At 34.8% G+C, this 21,348-nt stretch overlaps 1 protein-coding gene across 1 annotated transcript in view; it reads right to left on the bottom strand.

Moving 5' to 3' along the window:
• Positions 1-21,348, bottom strand: part of HCN1 (hyperpolarization activated cyclic nucleotide gated potassium channel 1) — a gene marked incomplete at both ends in the record, with an annotated part of 391,133 nt that overhangs the window by 42,657 nt on the left and 327,128 nt on the right. The window contains one exon of the mRNA XM_079702168.1: positions 6,630-6,870. Within this exon, the coding sequence (XP_079558294.1) occupies positions 6,630-6,870 (241 nt within the window). The remainder of the gene's footprint in view (positions 1-6,629; positions 6,871-21,348) is intronic.

Raw genomic sequence — 21,348 nt, 5'->3', positions numbered from 1 at the left:
GCAGAATGTAACAAAAGAATATAAATATATTACAAACGTATGAAACAACCTCACTGAAGGAGGTGGGGGAATATGATGCTGACCTAAGTATCTTTGCAAATGAATGAAGAGACAAAAGGAACTGTAATAAGACTTGTACTCTAGTTGATAAAGTTATTTCCTATGGATGTACTGGTTAACAATTCTAAAAGCACTATACATCTATACTAGAACTGAACAATTAAGTAAATGGATGGTGGATTGTGGGAACCTGATTTCTTAATTCTGAGCGGTGTACTATAGATAAACAAGGAAAGGAGGCTAGAAGAATCTATGTGGTAATGGATTGGAGCTGGAAATATCAGTATGAACAACTCATATTTAGCTTAATTTAGAATCAGATGGCTACACATAGAAATATATATATATATATATATATATATATATATATACAATAGATAGATATATATGGTAGTATGTACATATGTATCACTTTGATTTGTCAGCTGAGAGAACCTGGAAGTAATAATAATAACTCAGTAGTAATGAGTGCACCTTGTGTCCAGATCATGGTTTCTAAAACCATTCTCCAATGAAAGGAACCAAGGACCCTTGGAAAAATGGCTGATTCTAAGACTGAGTAAGGAAATATATAAGATGAGCCTGGAGCATCATCTAGTGCTAGAAACTAAGAAAAATCTCAAAACAAAACAAACAAAAAACCCAAATCCATAATAATGGGGTATTTCAGAGGGACACAGGGGCCAATAGAAAGAGGTCCAAATGGCCAAAGCTGAAAAAATGTGAGCAAAACAATTAATAAAGTAGTATTGGATTATAACCCAAATTACAAAATAAATATCCTGGTGTTCTTACTGATATAAAAAAGGGGTGAATAAATAAATAAATGCAAGAGAGTAAATAAATTGCCTGTTTAGAAAAATTTCAAATAATTTATGTATATACTCTGCCCTTTTGGAGCATTACTCCTCAATTCTTAGTCATGAATTGTGCAGACTGGTTACTTTCCAAACAGCAGAGTATGGAATGGGAGGGGAAAAAAAGAGTAACTTTACAGTGGAGAAGTCTGACAAACACTACGTCAATCTAGGTGATCAAGGTTAACATCAATAGTGGGAAGACATATTGATAGTATATACCATGGATATAATGTGAAGAGAAAGGCACTTTATGTCTATGCTCTTGCTCATAGACAAGATCAAACTTACCCCAGTCTAATCATGAGAAAATCACCTGGCAAATCCCAAATGAGGAACGTTCTATAAGATAACTTACCAGGGCTCCTCAAAACTGTCGAGTTCATCAAAACCAAATAAAATCTTAGTAACTTTAAAAACTGAGAGCAAACTAGAAGACATTACTACTAAATGTAACGAGGTATTGTATATGGGATACTGACAGAAAAAAGATATTGAGTAAAAGCCAAGAAAATTTGAATAAAGTGTATGCTTTATTAAGTATTTCTTAAAAATACTGTATCAACATTGGTTCATTAATTGTGATAAATGTATTATAGTAATGGAAAATAATAATAGGGAAACTGGGTGTTGGATAAATAGGAATTCTCTGTATAATCTTTGCCATAATTTTGTAAATCTAAAATTGTTCTAAAATTAAAAATTAAGTCTATTGAAAATAAAAAATAAAAATTATATGTACAAACATATAATTTGAAAATTATTTGGAATTTTCTGGGAATTTTTGTTTGTTTACATGCTGATGTTTGGATCTCAACTTTACTCAATTCCATTAGAAACTCTAGGGTGCAATTTTGGCTCAGGCATCAGTTTTTCTTTATAGCTTGTCAGTGTTATGGAAAATGGATTTAGATAAACTGAACAGTTACTCATAAAGAAGTAGAAAACCTGATAATTCTAATGCCTATAAATGACAGAATCAGACACAAGTGGTTTTACTTGTGAAACCTAATAAACCTTCACATAACAGGTAATGCCTAGATTATTTCAACTTCCTTAAAAAAGAGAATATATTTCCTCTAAGATCAGGAACAACATATTGTTCAACATAGTTTTGGAAGTCCTAGCCACGGCAATCAGAGAAGAAAAAGAAATAAAAGGAATCCAACTTGGAAAAGAAGAAGTAAAACTGTCACTGTTTGCAGATGACATGCTACTATACACAGAGAATCCTAAAGATACCACCAGAAACCTACTAGAGCTAATCAATGAATCTGGTAAAGTTGCAGGATACAAAATTAATGCACAGAAATCTCTTGCATTCCTATACACTAATGATGAAAAGTCTGAAAGAGAAATTAAGGAAATACTCCCATTTACCATTGCAACAAAAAGAATAAAATACCTAGGAAAGAACCTACCTAGGGAGACAAAAGACCTGTATGCAGAAAACTATAAGACACTGATGAAAGAAATTAAAGATGATACAAACAGATGGAGAGATATACCATGTTCTTGGTTTGGAAGAATCAATATTGTGAAAATGACTCTACTACCCAAGGCAATCTACAGATTCAATGCAATCCCTATCAAATTACCAATGGCATTTTTATAAAACTAGAACATTTTTATTAAAGTTTTCTTTTTCTCTCTAAGAAGTGAGGAAAACCTTACATCTTAAGGTATCTAGCTAGGGGATCACAAAAATAACCACTATAACAACAGCATTACAGACCAATCTCACTTATAGATAGAGATGCTACAATGTGTTAAAGAAAGAATACACTATGACAAAGCAGTTTTTAATCCCCCAAATGATCTTATGGTTCAACACAAGGACATTCACTAATGAAACTGACTTTACTAATAGTTTAATCCATATAAATCCAGAGAAGCACATGTTCCAGTCTTTATCATATTAGCAAATATAATAGTCTAGTAATTAAGGCTTCTTTGAATTCAAAAAACACATGTCAAGTGTAGAAATATATTATTAATGCATAATAACAACTTTCAGAAATTCCTTTCTAAACTTTTATGTATTTGTCACACCTCCATTAATTGCCTCAAAAAACTTTTCCCCAAAACTACCTTCCCACAAAGCTGGACTATACTTTTATTTCTTACTATCAGCTTTTATTTATTTCCATCAGCTTTCAATTTCTCTTTTTTTCTTCATTCAAACACTAATTCTCTGTGCTTTCTAAAGTAGACTTTTTAAAGTTCTTAGCTTTTCCTAATTTTCTCTTTTTTTTCTTAGCATAATCTGCACAAAAGTGTAATAGGCTGATGAGGCAATGCAGAATCATGACAAGGAAGAAGAGGAAAGATGAAAACTTCAAAATTATCCTTAGTGAATGAGGAGATAGTCAAAGAAGCTAATTATTTTGAGCTGATATGTTTACTCAGCTGCAATAGATTAATGGATAAGAACCTTATGGTCATTTTGATAAATTCAAAAAAAGCATTTGATAAAATTAAAACCTTTCCCAATAAATTTTTTTTCAGCTGTTACTGAAGAAATTTTCTTAAACTCAGTGTGTTGTTGTTGTTATTATTATTATTATTTTAAAATCAAAATGAATTTATTGCTTGGTTCTCAATTCTTATTAATTTGATTTGAATACTTTCTATCATTACCAATTTTTAGGGGATCAGATATACTGGTTGTTTATTCTCTAATGAACAAACAAATAAGATATTATCTCTTGCCTGGATTTATTGAATCAGACTCTCTGATGGGTGAAGCCTGAATTTAAACAGCTTCTCTGGTGATTCTGATGCACACATTGTTTGCCATCTAATATCAGAAGGAAGACAGGTAACTAACTACAGTGTTAATTTCAATATGAGATAGACTGAGACCAGGACCCTGGAAAACTGTGAGAAGCTATGGAGACACAGGGCTGGGAGCCATTAATTCTGAACTGAGAAGCCTGCTACAGGCATACTATAAAGACTGTGAAGAATGAATACAAAGTAATAAGAACCATTTCTTCTCACTCATGAGAAGAAAAAGAGTTTCACTTGAATTCCTCTTGTAGGATAAACCTGCCAATATTGGAAGGCAGATTTCCTGTCTTTTTTTTTTTTTTTTTTTTTCGATACGCGGGCCTCTCACTGTTGTGGCCTCTCCCGCTGCGGAGCACAGGCTCCAGACGCGCAGGCTCAGCAGCCATGGCTCACGGGCCCAGCTGCTCCACGGCATGTGGGATATTCCCAGACGGGGGCACGAACCCATGTCCCCTGCATCGGCAGGTGGACTCTCAACCACTAAGCCACCAGGGAAGCCCCTGCCTTTTTTCTAAAGAAAACATTTCAGTTTCTGGCAATTGAGTAATATTTAACTATTAAGCTTGCCAATGCCTGACACTGTGGTATTAATCACTGTCTTTCATGCTATAACAGAGCTGGCACTAAGAAACATGAATAGTTGTTTGCCATCACTTCTTCTAACTTGTTCTAACAAGTTAAAATAGTAATAAAAATATAGTGAAACTAAATAAAATATAGAAGAAATAGGGAAAACATTTTTACAATTTTGAAGTGTACAAAAACCCAGTTAAGAAACACAAACTCTCTAATGCCTTAATGCAAAGGAGAGAGATTCAGATGAAATCAGCGATAATGAAGAACAGAAAGATGAAAGAAAAATTAGAAAGAAAGTTAAAAAAGTAGTAACAATTTTGGAGAAAATAGTTACAGCATATCAAAAATACATTAGGGATGTTTCTGTAAATTGGTTTTAAAAAGACAAACAACACATTAGAAAAATATGCAAAAATATAAACAGAAAAATAAAATACAAATGATCCATATTTATGAAGAAATGCCTCAACATCACCATTAATAGTGGAAGTGCAAACTAAATATTAAGGGGATGCCAATTTTACTTATTAAGAGAATAAAAGTAAAGATCAATGGGCAAAGCCATGTAGAAATGGGCAGTCTCATCAAAGAAATAATTTGATGTTTATTTCAATTTGAACATATACATAGTCTTTGACCCAGTAATTCAACTCATAGGCAAGTTTTGTACATTTGCACAAACATAAATATATATCTTATTATAGTAAAAAGTTGGAAACAATTCAAATTGTCAGAATTTTTAGCAAGGCAAATTGCCACTTGTGATGGTTAATTTTATGTGTCAACTTGACTGGCCATGGGGTGCCCAGAAAAATATTATTTGGGGTTTGTCTGTGAGGGTATTCCTAGGTGAGATTGGTATTTGAATCAGTGGACTCAGTAAAGTAGATTGGCCTCTCCAGGGTACGCAAACTCCAAATCCACTGGGGGTCTGAATAGAAAAAAAAGGAGGAAAGAGAAATATTTTTTTCCTGTCTCACTGTTTGAGGTAACGTCTAATCTCATCTTCTGCCCTCAGATTGGATTTACACTGTTGGTTCTCAGGCTTTTGGAATCAGACTGAATTAAACGACCAATTTTCCTGTTCTTCAGTTTCAGATGGCAGATCATAACATTTGTCAACCTCCATATTCACGAGTCAATTTCTCACAATAAATCTCCTTTTGTGTATATATATCCTGTTGGTTTTGTTTCTCTAGAGAACACTGACTAATACACCACTCAACTAGGAGCTACATTTCCCAGCCTTCCTTATACTTAGAGGTATGTTTGTAACTAAATTCTGGCCAATCAGATGTGAATAGCAGTGATGTTGGCCATTCTGGGCACACATCTAAAGAGAAATTGCTCACTCTTCACTTCCTCCGTCCCCTCCTCCCCATACTGTGGTCCATATTGTGGAGAGAAACCAATTCCTCTCATATAAATGAGGAAAACACTCTAGAGGATGGCAGACCAGCAAAATAAATGAAATCAGGGTACCTAAAAACTGTCTTGGGGAGAGCCATCTAACCCTCCTGGGACTTTTGTGTGAGAGAAAAATATGATTTTGATCTGTTTAAGCCACTATTATTTGGTTCCAGTTTAAGAGGATGAAAGGATACTCTAACTAATACAGTAGTAAATGCACATGCACTGAATGTGTGACACTGAAATGTGAAAACATACCACTTATCAGTGAAAAATGGTTGCCTGCCATATCAGTAAACAAAGGATTTGCAGCCATCGAGCCATCACATTACAGCCGGTTACATTACGGTGAGCTCTGAGGGAACTCAGGATAGAAAAAGGATGCCTGCCACCTAGCAGTCAACTGCTGCAGCCACCCCAGACAGTGCACCCTGAGGAGACTCAGGATGAGAAAGCACAGGATACTGGCTCCAGATAGCTGAGGTGCACATCAAGGGAATAATTGCAGTGAGCCCAGACTCTTGCATTTTTCCATACATAGAAAAGCACTAAATTCCTTAACTTGAGATATCTGGTTTTCTTTAATTAACAGTAATCTTTCAATGTTCCTACTACTTGGTCTTTGTTACAAAAATTCCTATATATACTGGCTACTCCCTTACCTCTTTGGAGCAGTCTCTCAGAGCTAACTGAGATGCTGTGTCCTGGACTTAAGTCCTCAGTTTTGTCTGCCAAATAAAACATAATTCTCAACTTTTAGATTGTGCATTTTTTTTCAGTTGACACGCTATAGACACTTTTATCAGAATTCAAATACAAGTCCATATTCAAACCCCAAAAAATCAACATTCTGACATCTCCAAAATTCTGTTAAAGATAAATATTGTGAGCAAATTAGACTTCATCTCAGTTATATTTTCTTTTTTTACTAACCTCCAAAGTAAGAGCCATCTGTCAGCTTCATTTCTTTACTGGATTTTGTGATGACACCAGCAACACCATGTTGAATGAAATACATTTTTTTACCCACAGCTCCTTCTCGTATGATATAATCTCCAGGTTGAAACACCTCAAATCTCAACTTGCTCAGCATGGCAGTCACAAAATTAGGATCCGCATTAGCAAAAAGAGGCATTGTAGCCACTAGTTTTCGGCAGTTGAAGTTGACTATCTCCTAAAGATGGCAAAAGTAAACAAATATTAAGAGAGAGATTAATCATATCAGGAAGAAAAACGTGCTGAAATTAAAATCTATACATAACATAACACTGCAATTTAAATTAAGAACAAACAATACATAACTTCTAATAATCTATGTATCTCTTCAAAACCAGGGATCATGTTTTATTATTGTGTTGAAACATTGTATTCCCAGCACATAGAGTAGTATAGGCATATATTAGACATCAATAAATATGAATTAAATAAATACAAGTTTACCTTTTATAACTTCCCATTCATTTATTATTCTTTATATAAAATTAGAACGAAAATGTGGAAGAGTTTTAGTCTCCCTTTTATCTGTTTTTATGAAGAAAAGAAGCCACATCACTTCCTATTAGCCATGATGTTACCACATCTGTGGTCCATCGTGTTGAACAATCTAATTTGTACCTACTGACTAGAGTTCTGAAACCAGGGCCCAGCTGCCAACAAAATGCCAACAGTATTTTGATGTTTTTTCTTAATGCCATTCACGTTAAAGCAAGGAGACTTGATGTTGTTCACATTACACAACAGGCACTCTAACTATAATCTCTAATTATAAATTCAATCTGTTTCTGGGTTAGATCAGAAAATTACTCTTTCCAAACCTCCTGGGGTTCCATTGGAAGTTTTGGACTGGACAGAGGCCATATTTTCCTTTTCCTAAATTGTTTGTTTGTTTTATTTCTGGGATCAGGCCAATTCTAAATTAGGAGATTTATATGTTTGATTTCATTCTGTGGATTCTAGTCCAGATTAGACATAGTGCTATCACTATGAACCAAAACAGGGATATGGGACCAACCAATTTCAATCCTGAAAGTTAAATATAGAACAGAATAAACAATGGGAATCTAAATTTTACCACAATGCCATTTCCCAGAAATATCTTCTCCAATGAGCCCCCAAAAGAACAGGGTTGGACCTGAATTTGTGAACTTGCTTAAGAGACACAGAAAATGAAGTCACCTCTGCTAAGAGAGGGGAAAAGGGCAAAAAGATTCAGAGGTATTAAAAGAGTCTGAGATCTGAATTCCTGCTTTGGTAATATAAACTTCTAGATTCCAAGACTGGGAAAGAAAGTTTCTTCAATCTTCTTCATAAAATAATCTGATATTATTCTAGGATAGTTAAAAAAATTCCAGCTGATGCAGAGGGCACAGAATTTTGGGTCCAACATGGAAAAGAAGGTGTTTCATCCTCAACAATATGTTGTGAGTACAGCAGAGCAGAGAAGTATCTCTAAGAGTGGAGTTTCATGGAGACTGGTAAAATATTTAAAAATCAGCAGCTATAACCAGCAAGTGAACATAACAACAAAAAGAAGAGCAGGATATAACATACGGAACTTCGTGCAGCATCATCCAAGCCCTACAATGCACAGTTGACCCGATAGGTAGCTATATCTAGGGCAATTTGTGGTCAATTTTAACTGGTTCTGAAGAGCTGTGGTGGGAGTGGGGGACTACAGTAAGTGCTCAATAAATATGCACACATGTATGAGTAGACGGAAGGAAGGAAAAAAGAAGAAAAGAAGGAAGGAAGGGGGAAGGGAAAGAAGAAGATGGAATTTTGGCATTGGAAAAAAAGTGTTCACAAAGCCTAGTTTATATTCCTGCTGGGAAGTGGCTATTTAAAACTCTTAGAATGCTCTCTCAAGCCAATAGCTTGAGAAACAAATCTTACATGTAATATAAAAATGTGTTTTTTACTCTTCAGAATACTTCCATATAGAAACCACATGAAGATAAAAGGTAAACCATTCAAGGTACCCAAGGTAAGCACATGAGTTAAAAGAAGACAGAAATATGTCATTAAAATGATCAGATTCGTTGTTTCAAAGTTAATGATTTCATGTGTAAAATGACATAGAAGGATCCTGTGTAGGAAATTGAAAATAAATCATGTTGCACAGAAAATAAGAGTTTTCAAACAAAAATAATAATCTTTTCATCTATGTTCTTTGATTTGAACTATACAAATTTTTCTCTTCATTGTTTTCTTACCTTTTATTTTAGAAAATAATTTTATAAACAATTAAACTGTCTTTATTTATATGAACAATTCTTTTTCTATGATGCATCACATATCCAGGTGCACCTTGGAACTGCCTTGATTATATCACTGTGAAGATAATTTCATATTATTGTTAACTTGAAGGAATCCATTCATTTTTTTCTGTCTCTGTGGAACTTTTACCTCCACGTGAATACTTTCTGATTTAAACTGTAAATTCTGACAAATATTTGACAGAAAAAGATGTGATGGGACAGAAAGTCATTTGTATTTAAAGGCTCTCCCTCTTCCCATGAAATCTGCTTGCTTTGAGGGTGTATAGTTTAATGGAAACAATCAAGTGAGCCTAGAAGTTAAGCAAAACTTTTAAAATCTCTTCTCCATCAATCACATTTCTTTATAGCACATTTTCTTAGGGAGAACATATTTAGTTAAGTTATTAATATCTCTCTGTTAGTAAAACAAGACTTTTAAAGCCCTTCCTCCATCAATCCCAGGTCCTTATAGCACACTGACTTAAGTAAAACACACAGTTAAGTTATTAATATCTCTACTCTCCATCCAGATTCTTTATGGCAGTTGTTAAAATGAGCTTTTTTAGCGATACGTCTGGCCTGAGTTAGGAGTATTGTCTATATGAATTAAATTGAGGAAGGTTCACTCCCTAAGGGAATCAGACACGTGACCCTGACCTTAATAATAAAGTACTCCCAATTACCAGGTTTACTTCATAACTTAAAAATAGACAGTTATTTCTCTCCTGAAGCATCTTATCATACCAGAAAGTATGGCAGTGTTAGAAAACAAATAAGCAAACAAGCAAAAACACTAACAAGAAACCCTCACAATGAAAAGGATATTTCAAAGAGGCCAACTGAAAGAGCTACCTGACTAATGCCGAAACAATTGGAGTAACAAAACAATGTAATATTGACTTAACCCCAAAGTATAAGATAAATACGAGCCTATACTTATATAAATAAATGATTGAGTAAATTAAAAAGTAGGGGAAAACAGACAAATCTCCTATTCAAATTCCAAATAAATCAACTTTTACCTATTAGAAACAGCATAATACAACAATAAAACAACAACCAAGAAGAACCCTGCATTTGATCTTACTTTGACATAATGTCAGTTTATTTAAGATGTGAAATTCTTTTTCAGCAGTCTTTCCCATTACTTTGCTAAAGTATGACAAGATTGTTCACATTCATTGTTCGGTCGCAGCGCAGAGAGTATCTTTGTAAACTATAACATAGATATAGTAAAGTACACAAATCTTAAACATACACAGATCTTATGTGAATTTTTCAAATATGTGAACCTATATAACCTCCCGGATCCACATACAGAACAGATTTCAAAAGGCTTCCTTTTTTCCTTTCCATTCAAGCCCAGAGGTTCTAGCTCTTCTGACTTCTATCACTATAAGCAGTTTTACTTGTACTTGAAATTCCCATAAATGGCACCACACGCTGCAGAGTCTTTTGAGTCTTGTTTCTTTTGCTCATCATTATGTCAGTATGATTCACCCATGTTGTTGTGTGGTGGCAGTTCTTTCTTTTTATATTTCAGGATGTATTTCATTTTAGGACTATACCACAGCTTATTTCTCCATTCTACTCTTCTTGACATTTGGGTTGTTTCCAGTTTTAGGCTAATAAAATAAGCCTGTTATGAATATTCGTGAAGTGCCTTATGCACTGATTTCTCTTGCATATTTACCTTATGTTGGAATTGCTGGGTAATAGGATAAGCATATATTTAACTTTGGTATATACTTCCAACATTTTTCTAAAATAATTGTATTGGGCCTCCCTGGTGGCGCAGTGGTTGAGAGTCCGCCTGCCGATGCAGGGGATACGGGTTCGTGCCCCGGTCCGGGAGGATCCCATATGCCGCGGAGCGGCTGGGCCCGTGAGCCATGGCTGCTGAGCCTGCGCATCCAGAGCCTGTGCTCCGCAACGGGAGAGGCCACAACAGTGAGAGGCCCGCATACCGCAAAAAAAAAATAAATAAATAAAATAAAATAAAATAAAATAATTGTATTACTTTTCTCATATACCAGCATATATAAAGTTCCAATTGTCCTACATCCTTGGAAAATTTTGATGCTATCACTCTTTTTTTAATTTTAGCCATTAGTAGATATGTAGAGATACCTTACTTAAATTTTTTTTTCTCATTGTGGTTTTATTTTACATTCCCCCAATGATTAACATTGTTATGCACATTTTCATAGGCTTATTGGTCAGATGAATATCCTGTTTGGTGAAGTGTCCAGTCAATAGTTTTCCCTGTTTTTTCTATTAAAGGAGTCCTTTTTATATTCTTGATATGAGCTCTTTGTTGGGATATGCATTGCAAATATAGTCTCCTCATCTGTGGCTTGCCTTTTCGCTCTCAATGGTATCTTTTATTGTTATTGTTTTGCTGGTAATTTGATTTCTAGTTTGTTTAACTTTATGACAATAAGAAAAAAATGGGATTTGATATATTTAAATTGCTTCAAGAAGGATTTGTTTTAACTGTAAGTCTGTGCTTTGGAATCATGCATATTCTGAAACCCTGGGAAATTTTAAGCAACATCTTCTTTGTTATTAAAAAGAATAGCAATTTTTTTTTTTTTTTTTTTTGCGGTACGCGGGCCTCTCACTGCTGTGGCCTCTCCCGTCACGGAGCACAGGCTCCGGAAGCGCAGGCTCAGCAGCCATGGCTCACGGGCCCAGCCGCTCTGCGGCATGTGGGATCTTCCCAGACCGGGGCACGAACCCGTGTCCCCTGCATCGGCAGGCTGACCCCCAACCACTACGCCACCAGGGAAGCCCGAGAATAGCAATATTTTAACATTCCTTCCAGCACTACAATTCTTTATTGATAACTTAAGTATCATTGTGGAAAGTTCCACTTTGTGAAACATTTAGTTCTCCTCCGTTCTACATTATTTTATTCCACACAGTATAGTTCTAAAAATTTTTAAGCGTGGTCACTATAAATATAATTATCATCATTACAATAATGAATCATAATCTTAACAAAACAGTGCTGCTGTTACATAGCTAAATTCCTACACCCAGCACACTCTGTATTTTTAGACTGCAGAGCACACAAGCACTTCCTTCTAAGAACTTAAATCACACAGACATTCAAATGGCATCCTATGTTCAGACTTCCATGTTAACTTCAGAAACAAGCAAACACATAGTCAAATCTATTTCAAATGACACTTTATGACCTAGAACATCTTATAAAACGGTGCTGCTGATTTGTCCTAGTTTTTTTTCAGTTCTGTAGCCTGAGGTAGTTAGAATCAAAACAGAGTCACTGGATATGCTAGGGATTCCTTTAAGGCAGAAATAATTTTAAGAATGAACACAATAAAAATGAGACAATATTTATTGAATTCTTGTTGGTTCCAGGTATTGCTTTAAATAAAGCTCTACAAGTATTAATTTATTTTATCCTCACAAAATCCTATGCCTTAGGTATTATTACTACCCCACTTTATGGAAGATATTGAGTAATATGCCAAAGACCACACACTTGCAAGAAGAGCTATGGTTTGTTGGCCCAGCTCCCTAACGTAGGGTTTTGACCGATTCTAAGAAGTCATCTTAACTTTGCACATATCTAAAATCACTACAAACCTGAAGATTCTGATGTTAACCATAAATTTGTTCTTTCAAACTTTACACATTTTCAGAACCTGACATGTGAGGTGGCAAACTGATAGCTACACACTTGGCTGTTTTTATTTCCCCACAGCAATTATTTTTAGAGATCTGAATATTATGGGCTTTATTATTATTGGCATACATGCTCCAGGTTGCCACAGTTTTTAAAACGTGCTACTTCATACAATTAGGCTATCTGACTGGCTTCATAAATCAGTAGCATCTGAGATCTTTGAACCATAAAGCAAGAGAATGAAAGAAGAGAAAGAGAGACCAGTATTTGATGTTGTTGTTTGTGTGGGTATGTCTTAATGTTATGGGGACAGGGTCAATGTGTGCCCTTTACTTCTCCTTTTTAAGAAATGTTTCTTCAATGATATCTCTGCTTATCCCTGCATAGCTCCCAAAGAACATTGTCATTTAATTTGACAAGTTAAAGATGGGATGTGGAAGGAAAAAGAAAGGGAACAAGATTTAGTGAGCACCCATTTTAAGCAAGTACTTCACATATTATGTCTCACTTATTCCTGGAGGAGAACAACCAAAGAATAAACTTGAATTTGGTTTTATTTCCCCACGTATACAAAAGAACGAAGACAGTGGAGCTTAGAGAGAGGAAATACATTGCCCAAGCCTCAGAGCTTGAATACATCTAGAGAAACTCATCATTCTACTTGACTTCCAAACCATTGCTCATTCAATCCTACCATGGGACCTCCCTATTACCTGGATCAATGTCACAAAAGCTTAGCACTAAAATTAACCTATGCCTTTATGTTTTGCAATTCCTTGTGCTTTGGAATGAAAATAAAGTCACTTTTAGTATTTCATAAATGTTTAAATCTAGAACTTTCCCCATTTCAGACAAATATCTATTTACCTTTTTGCTTCAATACATTTCTAAGAATAATTACATTTTTAACTAATTTAAATGCCACATTTTAGGCAGTGTATGTATTTTCAGGGCAGATTATTACATGGTAATATATTTACTGTTATGGAATTCTTCAAAAACACAAAATTCTAGTTAAAAATATATAAAAAGGATCTTGTTTGTGTTTATTTTATGTGACCCAATTGTTATGAAAATATATCTGCTTGAACAATAATTAGTCAAAAATTATTTTGAAAACTAAGATGAAAACTTTTATTTTGAAAACTAAAAACTAATTAGTTTAAAAAAAACTAATTATTTTGAAAACTAAACTAAACTATGTACTAATTTACTTTTATCTTCAATTAACAACATTCATTTATATGTCTGGTAAATAAGAAGCATTTCCTCTGTACCAGACATTAGGTAAGACATAACTATGGAAGAAAACAAGTGAGATCTTGAAGTATGACTAAATGATTTGCAGTGATATTGATAAATAAGCCTCCTAGTCAACATGAACTCACTACCTCAAACAACCCCATGACATAGTCACAAATGATGAAGGGAGATAATGGGGTATTGGTGGCTGAACTTATACAACAGTTAATATGAAAGTAAGTATTGTAAACCTGGGGCCTAAAGACACTTAACAAGGGTGTTAGGCTTCAGGTGGCTGCCCTGAACCTCTTGCAGTTTTACGTGAACAGGTATGCACTGTGTTAGTGTCTTATGTGAGACAGATGGAGCTTTCACAGGATTTTCAAAGGAGCCATTATCAGCAAGAGGGTAAGTACTGCTGGTCTAAATGTAGTACAATGACTGTGATGATGCTGATAGCTAATATTTATTTAATGCTTTGTGTTTTTGCCTTTAATTATAACAACACCCAATGAAATAGCTATACTATTAACCCAGCAGTATAGATGAGCCAAAGCAGTTTCAAAGAGGTTGTCATGTCACAAAAATCACAGAGCAGGTAGGAAATGAACCCAATACTTAAAAGTATATAGTCTGTTCCTAGAATGACATTGTTTAACATGGTAGCCATTAGCCACATGGAGTTATTGACCACTAGTAAACCTTTAATTGATTTAATTTTAACCATTTAGGTTTAAAGTTAAAAGCTGATAATTTAGTTATTAGAAAATGGTAAATTGGAAAAACTTGCATAGGTTAATATACTTTTCAACTGTAAATTTTATGAAATCTATATACACATCAAGCAGTTCTAAAAAAAATTAACATTCCAGTCTAAATGTTCTGTCAGAATAGCCTTCGTCAAAAAGTCTACAGATAATAAATACTGCAGAGGGTGTGGAGAAAAAGGAACCCTCCTACACTGTTGGTGGGAATGTAAATTGGTACAGCCACTATGGAGAACAGTATGAAGGTTCCATAAAAAACTAAAAATAGAGCTACCATATGATCCAGCAATCCCACTCCTGGGCATATATCTGGAGAAAACTATAATTTGAAAAGATACATGCACCTCAGTGTTCATTGCAGCACTATTTTACAATAGCCAAGATATGGAAGCAACCAAGATGTCCATCGACAGATTAACTGATAAAGAAGATGTGGTGTATACACACACACACACACACACACACACACACACATACACACACATATATATATATACACAATGAAATGGGAAAGGGAGGGGAAGGGATAAGTTAGGAGTTTGGGATTAACATAACACACTACTATATATAAAATAGATCATCAACAAGCTCCTACTGTATAGCACAGGGAACTATACTCAGTATTATGTACTAATCTATAAGGGAAAAGAATCTGAAAAAGAATATATACATCTATATATTTATATATGTATAACTGAACAACTGTGCTGTACACCTGAAATGAACACAACATTGTAAAGTAACTATACTTCAATTAAAAAATATACCAGATTCTGAAGACTTAATATAAAAAATGAATGTAAACTATCTCATTAATGATGTTTTTCTATTGATTACATGTTGAAATGATAATATGTTGAATATATTTAGTTAAAATTTATCATAATTTCACATATTTTTTTATTTTTAAAATGTAACTACTAGAAAATTTAAAATTACACATGCAATTTGATTCACACTGCATTTATACTGGACAGAGAGCACTACTGCAAAAGAAACATGATGTAATATGTGAGGGGATATGGAAAGTGGAATGCAGTTTTGGATTTTTAAAAAATCTTCATGTTAAATATATTATTTATTGAAGACTCCAACAAAACAAACATAAGGTATAATTTTTGATATTTATTTATACTTTGAAGAGAGAGGTGAAACAGAATGTGAAACTTTCATAGAAGACTAAAATGAGGATTAGTTTGACTCTTGGAAAGATTTGATTTAGATACTAAGACTTCTAAGAAGAGTAGCTCAACATCTGGAAATTGCAACCAGTTTTTTAAGTAATCTCACTGAAAAGCTCTAAGGAAGTCATCTGCAATCATTACCTTTAAGACCACTACATGAAGTTTGTGAGGCAATAAATAAATAAAATAAAAAACATCCATATCAGCTTCTGAACAGTCCTTAGTGTCCTAGGAGAGGGCACGTCTGAAATGACTGCTGGAGTGTCCAACATAGAGCGGGCTGCATAGAAAATGCCCAGAGTGTGGTAAAGTTTGGCTTTGTGGGTATGATGTAAAACCATTCTTGGGAAATAACAGAACATACTTAGGATTAGACTGTGGGACCTCGCCCTTATCATGGCTCTCAGGATGCCAGTGTCAATAAGGGGGAAAAATGGCTTTGATGACTTGCTAAAGATGGCATTCTCCTCCCTGGATGTATTTATGATATTTTTCTAAGATATAGTTTGCCAGGCTCCCATCCAGATCCAGAGAATCTGAATCTAAATCTTCAGGGGATATGAAAAAAACCTCTGTTTTTAAAAACACATTTCAAGTCATAAGCAGTCAGATGTGGAAACCACAGTTCCTAAAATAAAGAAGTATCTGAAAGTTTACATCTAGCTGAGGAAGGAAGATATACATGTATATATTCAGTATAAGATAATTGTAACAAAGTAAAATAAACATGGGTTAGACTCTCTCTCTCTCTCTCTCTCTCTCTCTCTCTCTCTCTCTCTCCAGTGTGTGTGTGTGTGTGTGTGTGTGTGTGTGTGTTTATCTGAGCTCAGTCCCTGATACCAAAACTAATTGACGCAGGGCATGTAGAAAGTGACTCATACTCTTCAAATCTTTTCGCCTGTAAAATGGAGATAACACTAGCAACTCTATCATAGATAATTGTGATGATTAAATTAAATAACACAAGGAAAGCACTTAAGTTCACTAAATGTTATCTATTATTTACCATTATAACTACAGTTGTATTATAAACCAATATCTGTTAAAATCAAATGAATGGTAAAGACTACATATTCTACAAAATTTCAAAGAAACAAGACTTCAGGGTAATTTGGTAAGAAAATATTAGGTCAGATTTTTAAAAAAAGGCTGAGTGGGGAACTGGTTATTAAAGCCCAAAGTCAAGGTAGGTGCAGGGGTTCAGAAGATAAAAATGACAAGATAGTGTTAGGGCATAGTCAGTGAAATTCCCTTTTGGCCAAACTCAAGGAATAAAATATCGGATTCTTATAATGAAACTGCCCTAATGATAAAATAAATTTGGAAGGTGAATTGTAAATTAAATACACATTCTATTTTTTTAAAGGAAGCACATGGGAGAAATTAAAAAAAAATTCCCTCAGCATTTCCAACTGGCTTATATTGATCTGGTGGTTTGTCTTCTAACTTGCAAGATAGTTGCATGTGTCAGTAAATTAGCCCATACAAATCTTAACGCTTGAAAATGTTTTAAACATTTTTCCAAACATTGACTAACAAGTTAGGTACCTGCTTCAATTTCTTAAACTCAAAGCATTTCCCTTGATTTCTGTGTCCCCATTAGGGAGAATTTATGTTGAGCTGTTTCTCTAGTTGGGATAATCTGTCTTATTTTTTTTAAAGAAAACATTTAACTCTCTTTATAACTCCTAAGTAATTTGAATATAAAAAATTGTGCAATAAAATTCAAAAGTAAGAAATACTTACCTTTAATATTTATTTTGGGGAAGTTAAAGGAGTTAGAGATAAGATAGTGAAGACTGATGAATTAATATAGTGTGCCTCAATTTTGGTTTATTGTAGTTTTCCATCTCATTAAAGAAGAAAGAGTAATCAATTTTTGTATTCACAAATTTTATTTTTAAAAATCTTTAAAAACAAAATGAATATACACACATCCCTCAAAACATATAAAAGAAAAAAATCTTTACATTTTCATCACTTTAATGAAAGTAATTTAATATGTTTATGTATTCTTTTAATATAATCTCTTATTCACCTTAACATAGTTGTAATCATAATATACATTCAATATTTGTTTCTTTTCCCCCCACATTTATAACATAAAATATTTCCTATTTTGATATATGATCCTCATTGCCATTCTTTTTAATGGCCACACAATATTCCATCTTGTGTTAATCATAGTTATATTAAGAAAAATCCAATAGAGATAGAGAGAAAAATAGTCTGCAATGGCCTATTAAATATTGGCAAGCTTTAATATTTTTCACGATTTCTTATTTTGAAACTCAGCTATGGCGTTAATTGCTAGATTCATAGTCTCTTCAAATTATGAGTTAAAAGTTAATTAGCCTAAAATCTCTGCATATAGAAATGGCAAATTATGATTAAGTGGCTTAAGTGAAATCTGCCTGCTTGTAAAGGATAGACCAGAACAGGATGGATTTTGAGAGACACAGATTCAAAAATTTAAATGTTTTCTGTAGTTACAGCTATCACATCCATCTAATTTGGCTTTGAGGTATTAAATCACATTTAAACTTTACAATATGAATGCAAATGAAGCTTGAAATTAATTTGGTCTTAGCATACTCCTACTGTTTTGCCTTCCTAGAATATAGGAACATGTTACTCTGTTAGGTATCATGCAGGATGTCAACAGATGACATGAAATTCTCTTATCATTCACTTAAATTTGATTGTACACGAAAGAAAAGATGTAGAAACAGACCAAAAAAGCCTAAATCAAAAAATTCTATATTGACAATCACAGTGTTCATTAGTGACTTAGTATCTCTACCCCACTTTGGAATCCCAGGTTTGAAGCTCACTTAGGATTTGTGTAAACACCAACAGAGAGGTTTCCCTGGTGGTGCAGTGGTTGAGTGTCCGCCTGCCGATGCAGGGGACATGGGTTCGTGCCCCGGTCCGGGAGGATCCTACATGCCGCGGAGTGGCTGGACCCGTGAGCCATGGCCGCTGAGCCTGCGCGTTCGGAGCCTGTGCTCCTCGGCGGGAGAGGCCACAACAGTGAGAGGCCCGCGTACCGCAAAAAAAACAAAAAACAAAAAAAAATCACCAGCAGAGTGCAGCTCCAGTGGCCTGCAAACTGTAAACAAGGTGTAAGACTGATTTGCAGAACAGGAATGAAGCCTACTTGACAGGGTAAAAACAGATTAATTTGGACTGTCAAATACAGCAAATATATCAAACAGCTAAACTAAAAAAAATTATTAAAACAGGACCAGCAGATAGTACAGTGAGTTAGAAGACAATTCTGAGAGGTGATTTGGAGAATTTGATAAAAACCTGTATTTGAAATTTTATAATAGAATCCACATAAATTCCTTTTCATCATTAACAGGTCAGCAATAGAAATAACCCCTGCATAACAGTATGTGTACATGTGCAATGGACATGAGGAAATCGGCCACACCCTAAATCCAGGCAGTCATTCTAAGATGCGTTAAACATTCATTTATCTGTCACGTTAGTTACATTTGTATGGAGCACTGCATGTGTTGATAAGCATTATGGGCTGAACTGTGATGCCTCAAAATTCATATGCTGAAGCCTTAACTCCCAGTACCTCAAAATGTGCCTGAATCTGGAGACAGGACCTTTAAAGAGGGGATGAAGTTAAAATGAAGCTGTTAGGGTGGGCCCTAATCCAATCTGAGTGCTATCCTTATAAAAAGAGGAAGTTGGGCACACAAAAAGAAAGGTGGCCGTCTGCAAGCCAAGGAAAGAGGCCTCAGAAAAATCCAAACCTGTCAACATCTTGACCTTGGGCTTCAAGCCCCTAGAAGTGTGAGAAAATAAATTTCTGTAATTTAAGCCACTGTGGTATTTTGTGATAACATCCCTGGCAAATTAACATAGCAAGTTAGGCTGGACAAAGTGTGGCAGGAAAGATGAAGCTGCCCCCTCTGAGTATCTGTCAGGACATAGCAGCACCTCAGCTCTGAAAGTAAGGCGGTGGCAGGAGTAAGATACATGAGCCAGCTAGGCTCGCTCTGAGGAGGTGTGGAACACAATACACACACTGAAACAACTTTTGAGCTCTTCAGTCTGGGGTGAAATAAAATAAAATAAAAAATGTAGTTATGTGAAAAAAGGATTTTGCTTTATTTTTGTATTGAGTGTGAAGTACCATGGGCATTTAGTTGACAAGAGCTACAGGCTGATGGAAATGGCTTTAGAGTCAGGACTGGAGTTATAAGACTGGGTGCTCTTTTACAAGATTGTTTTAGATTTTTATAAAATACATACAGCAATATTTATAGTTTTAACCATTCCCAAGTGTACAATTCACAAGAATATTCACAATGTTGCATTACTATCACCATTGTCTATCTCTACCTAGAACATTTTCATCGATCTCGACAAAAGTTCTGTAGCCTTTAAACTATAACTCCACCCTTCTCCCTCCTCTCAAAACTTTGATAACTTCTATTCACTCTCTGTTGTTATGAATTTGCCTATTCCAGGGCCCTCATAAGTACAATTATGCAATATTATCATAGGACTAATTTTTGAAGTCCAAAAATAAACACTGCCTCCCAGAAAAATATTGGGTGAGGGGGGAAGTAGAGAAGCAATGTTAGGAAAAATCAAGGAAAAGGCCCAGTAATGGGGTTCTTGTTCACTGACACAAACTGTCTTCTCCCTGACCCTCCTGGTTTCCCTGATTCCCTATTCTCCACACTCTCCCCAGCACTTGTTATAGCTTGTCCTTTGATAACAGGTGTGAGGTGCTCTCTCATTGTGGTTTTGACTTGCATTTCTCTAATGATCAGTTAAATTGAGCACCTTTCCATATATCTGCTGGCCATTTGGATGTCTTTTTTGGAAAAAAAAAGTCTATTCAGGTCCTTTGCCCTTTTATAATTGGACTATTTGTTTTCTTGCTATTGAGTTATGTGAGTTGCTTATATATTTTGAATGTTAACCTCTTATCAGATGTGTGGATTGCAAATATTTTCTCCCATTCCACAGGTTGACTTTTTATCGTGTTGATCATTTCTTTCATACTGCAGAAGCTTTTTTAGTTTGACGTAGTCCCACTTGTTTTTGATTTTATTGCTTGTGCTTTGGGTATCATACCCAAAAATTCATTGTCAAGACCCATGTTAAGAAGCTTTTTCCCTACGCTTTCTTCTAGGAGTTTTATGATTTCAGGGCCATACATTTGTCTTTAATCCATTTTGAATTTTAGTGTGTAATCTCTGATTTTCTCTGGCAATCAATCATATGTGACTTCCTACATTTCTTGTATTTTTAGTAACGTATTTTAACTTTTTCTTCATAGTTCTTTTCATGTATTTCCATCTTGACTCTACAAGCACTGTGAGACTGGAAACCACATTTTATAATTTACCTTTCCACACTTAAATCAATATCTTGCACACATTAAGAAATCAATAAATGTTTTTTGTCTGTTTGTTTTCTAGAAACAAGGGATGCAGGGGGAAAGCTCTAGACCAAAAGAGAGAAGAAGACTCAATTTCTTTGCTTGGTAATGTAACCAAGATCAGGCCACTT

Source organism: Hyperoodon ampullatus, assembly GCF_949752795.1.
Source record: "Hyperoodon ampullatus genome assembly, chromosome: 4".
Taxonomy (NCBI): Eukaryota; Metazoa; Chordata; class Mammalia; order Artiodactyla; family Ziphiidae; genus Hyperoodon; species Hyperoodon ampullatus.
Note: the sequence above shows the minus strand (reverse complement) of the source record. Positions and strands in the feature narration are given on the sequence as shown.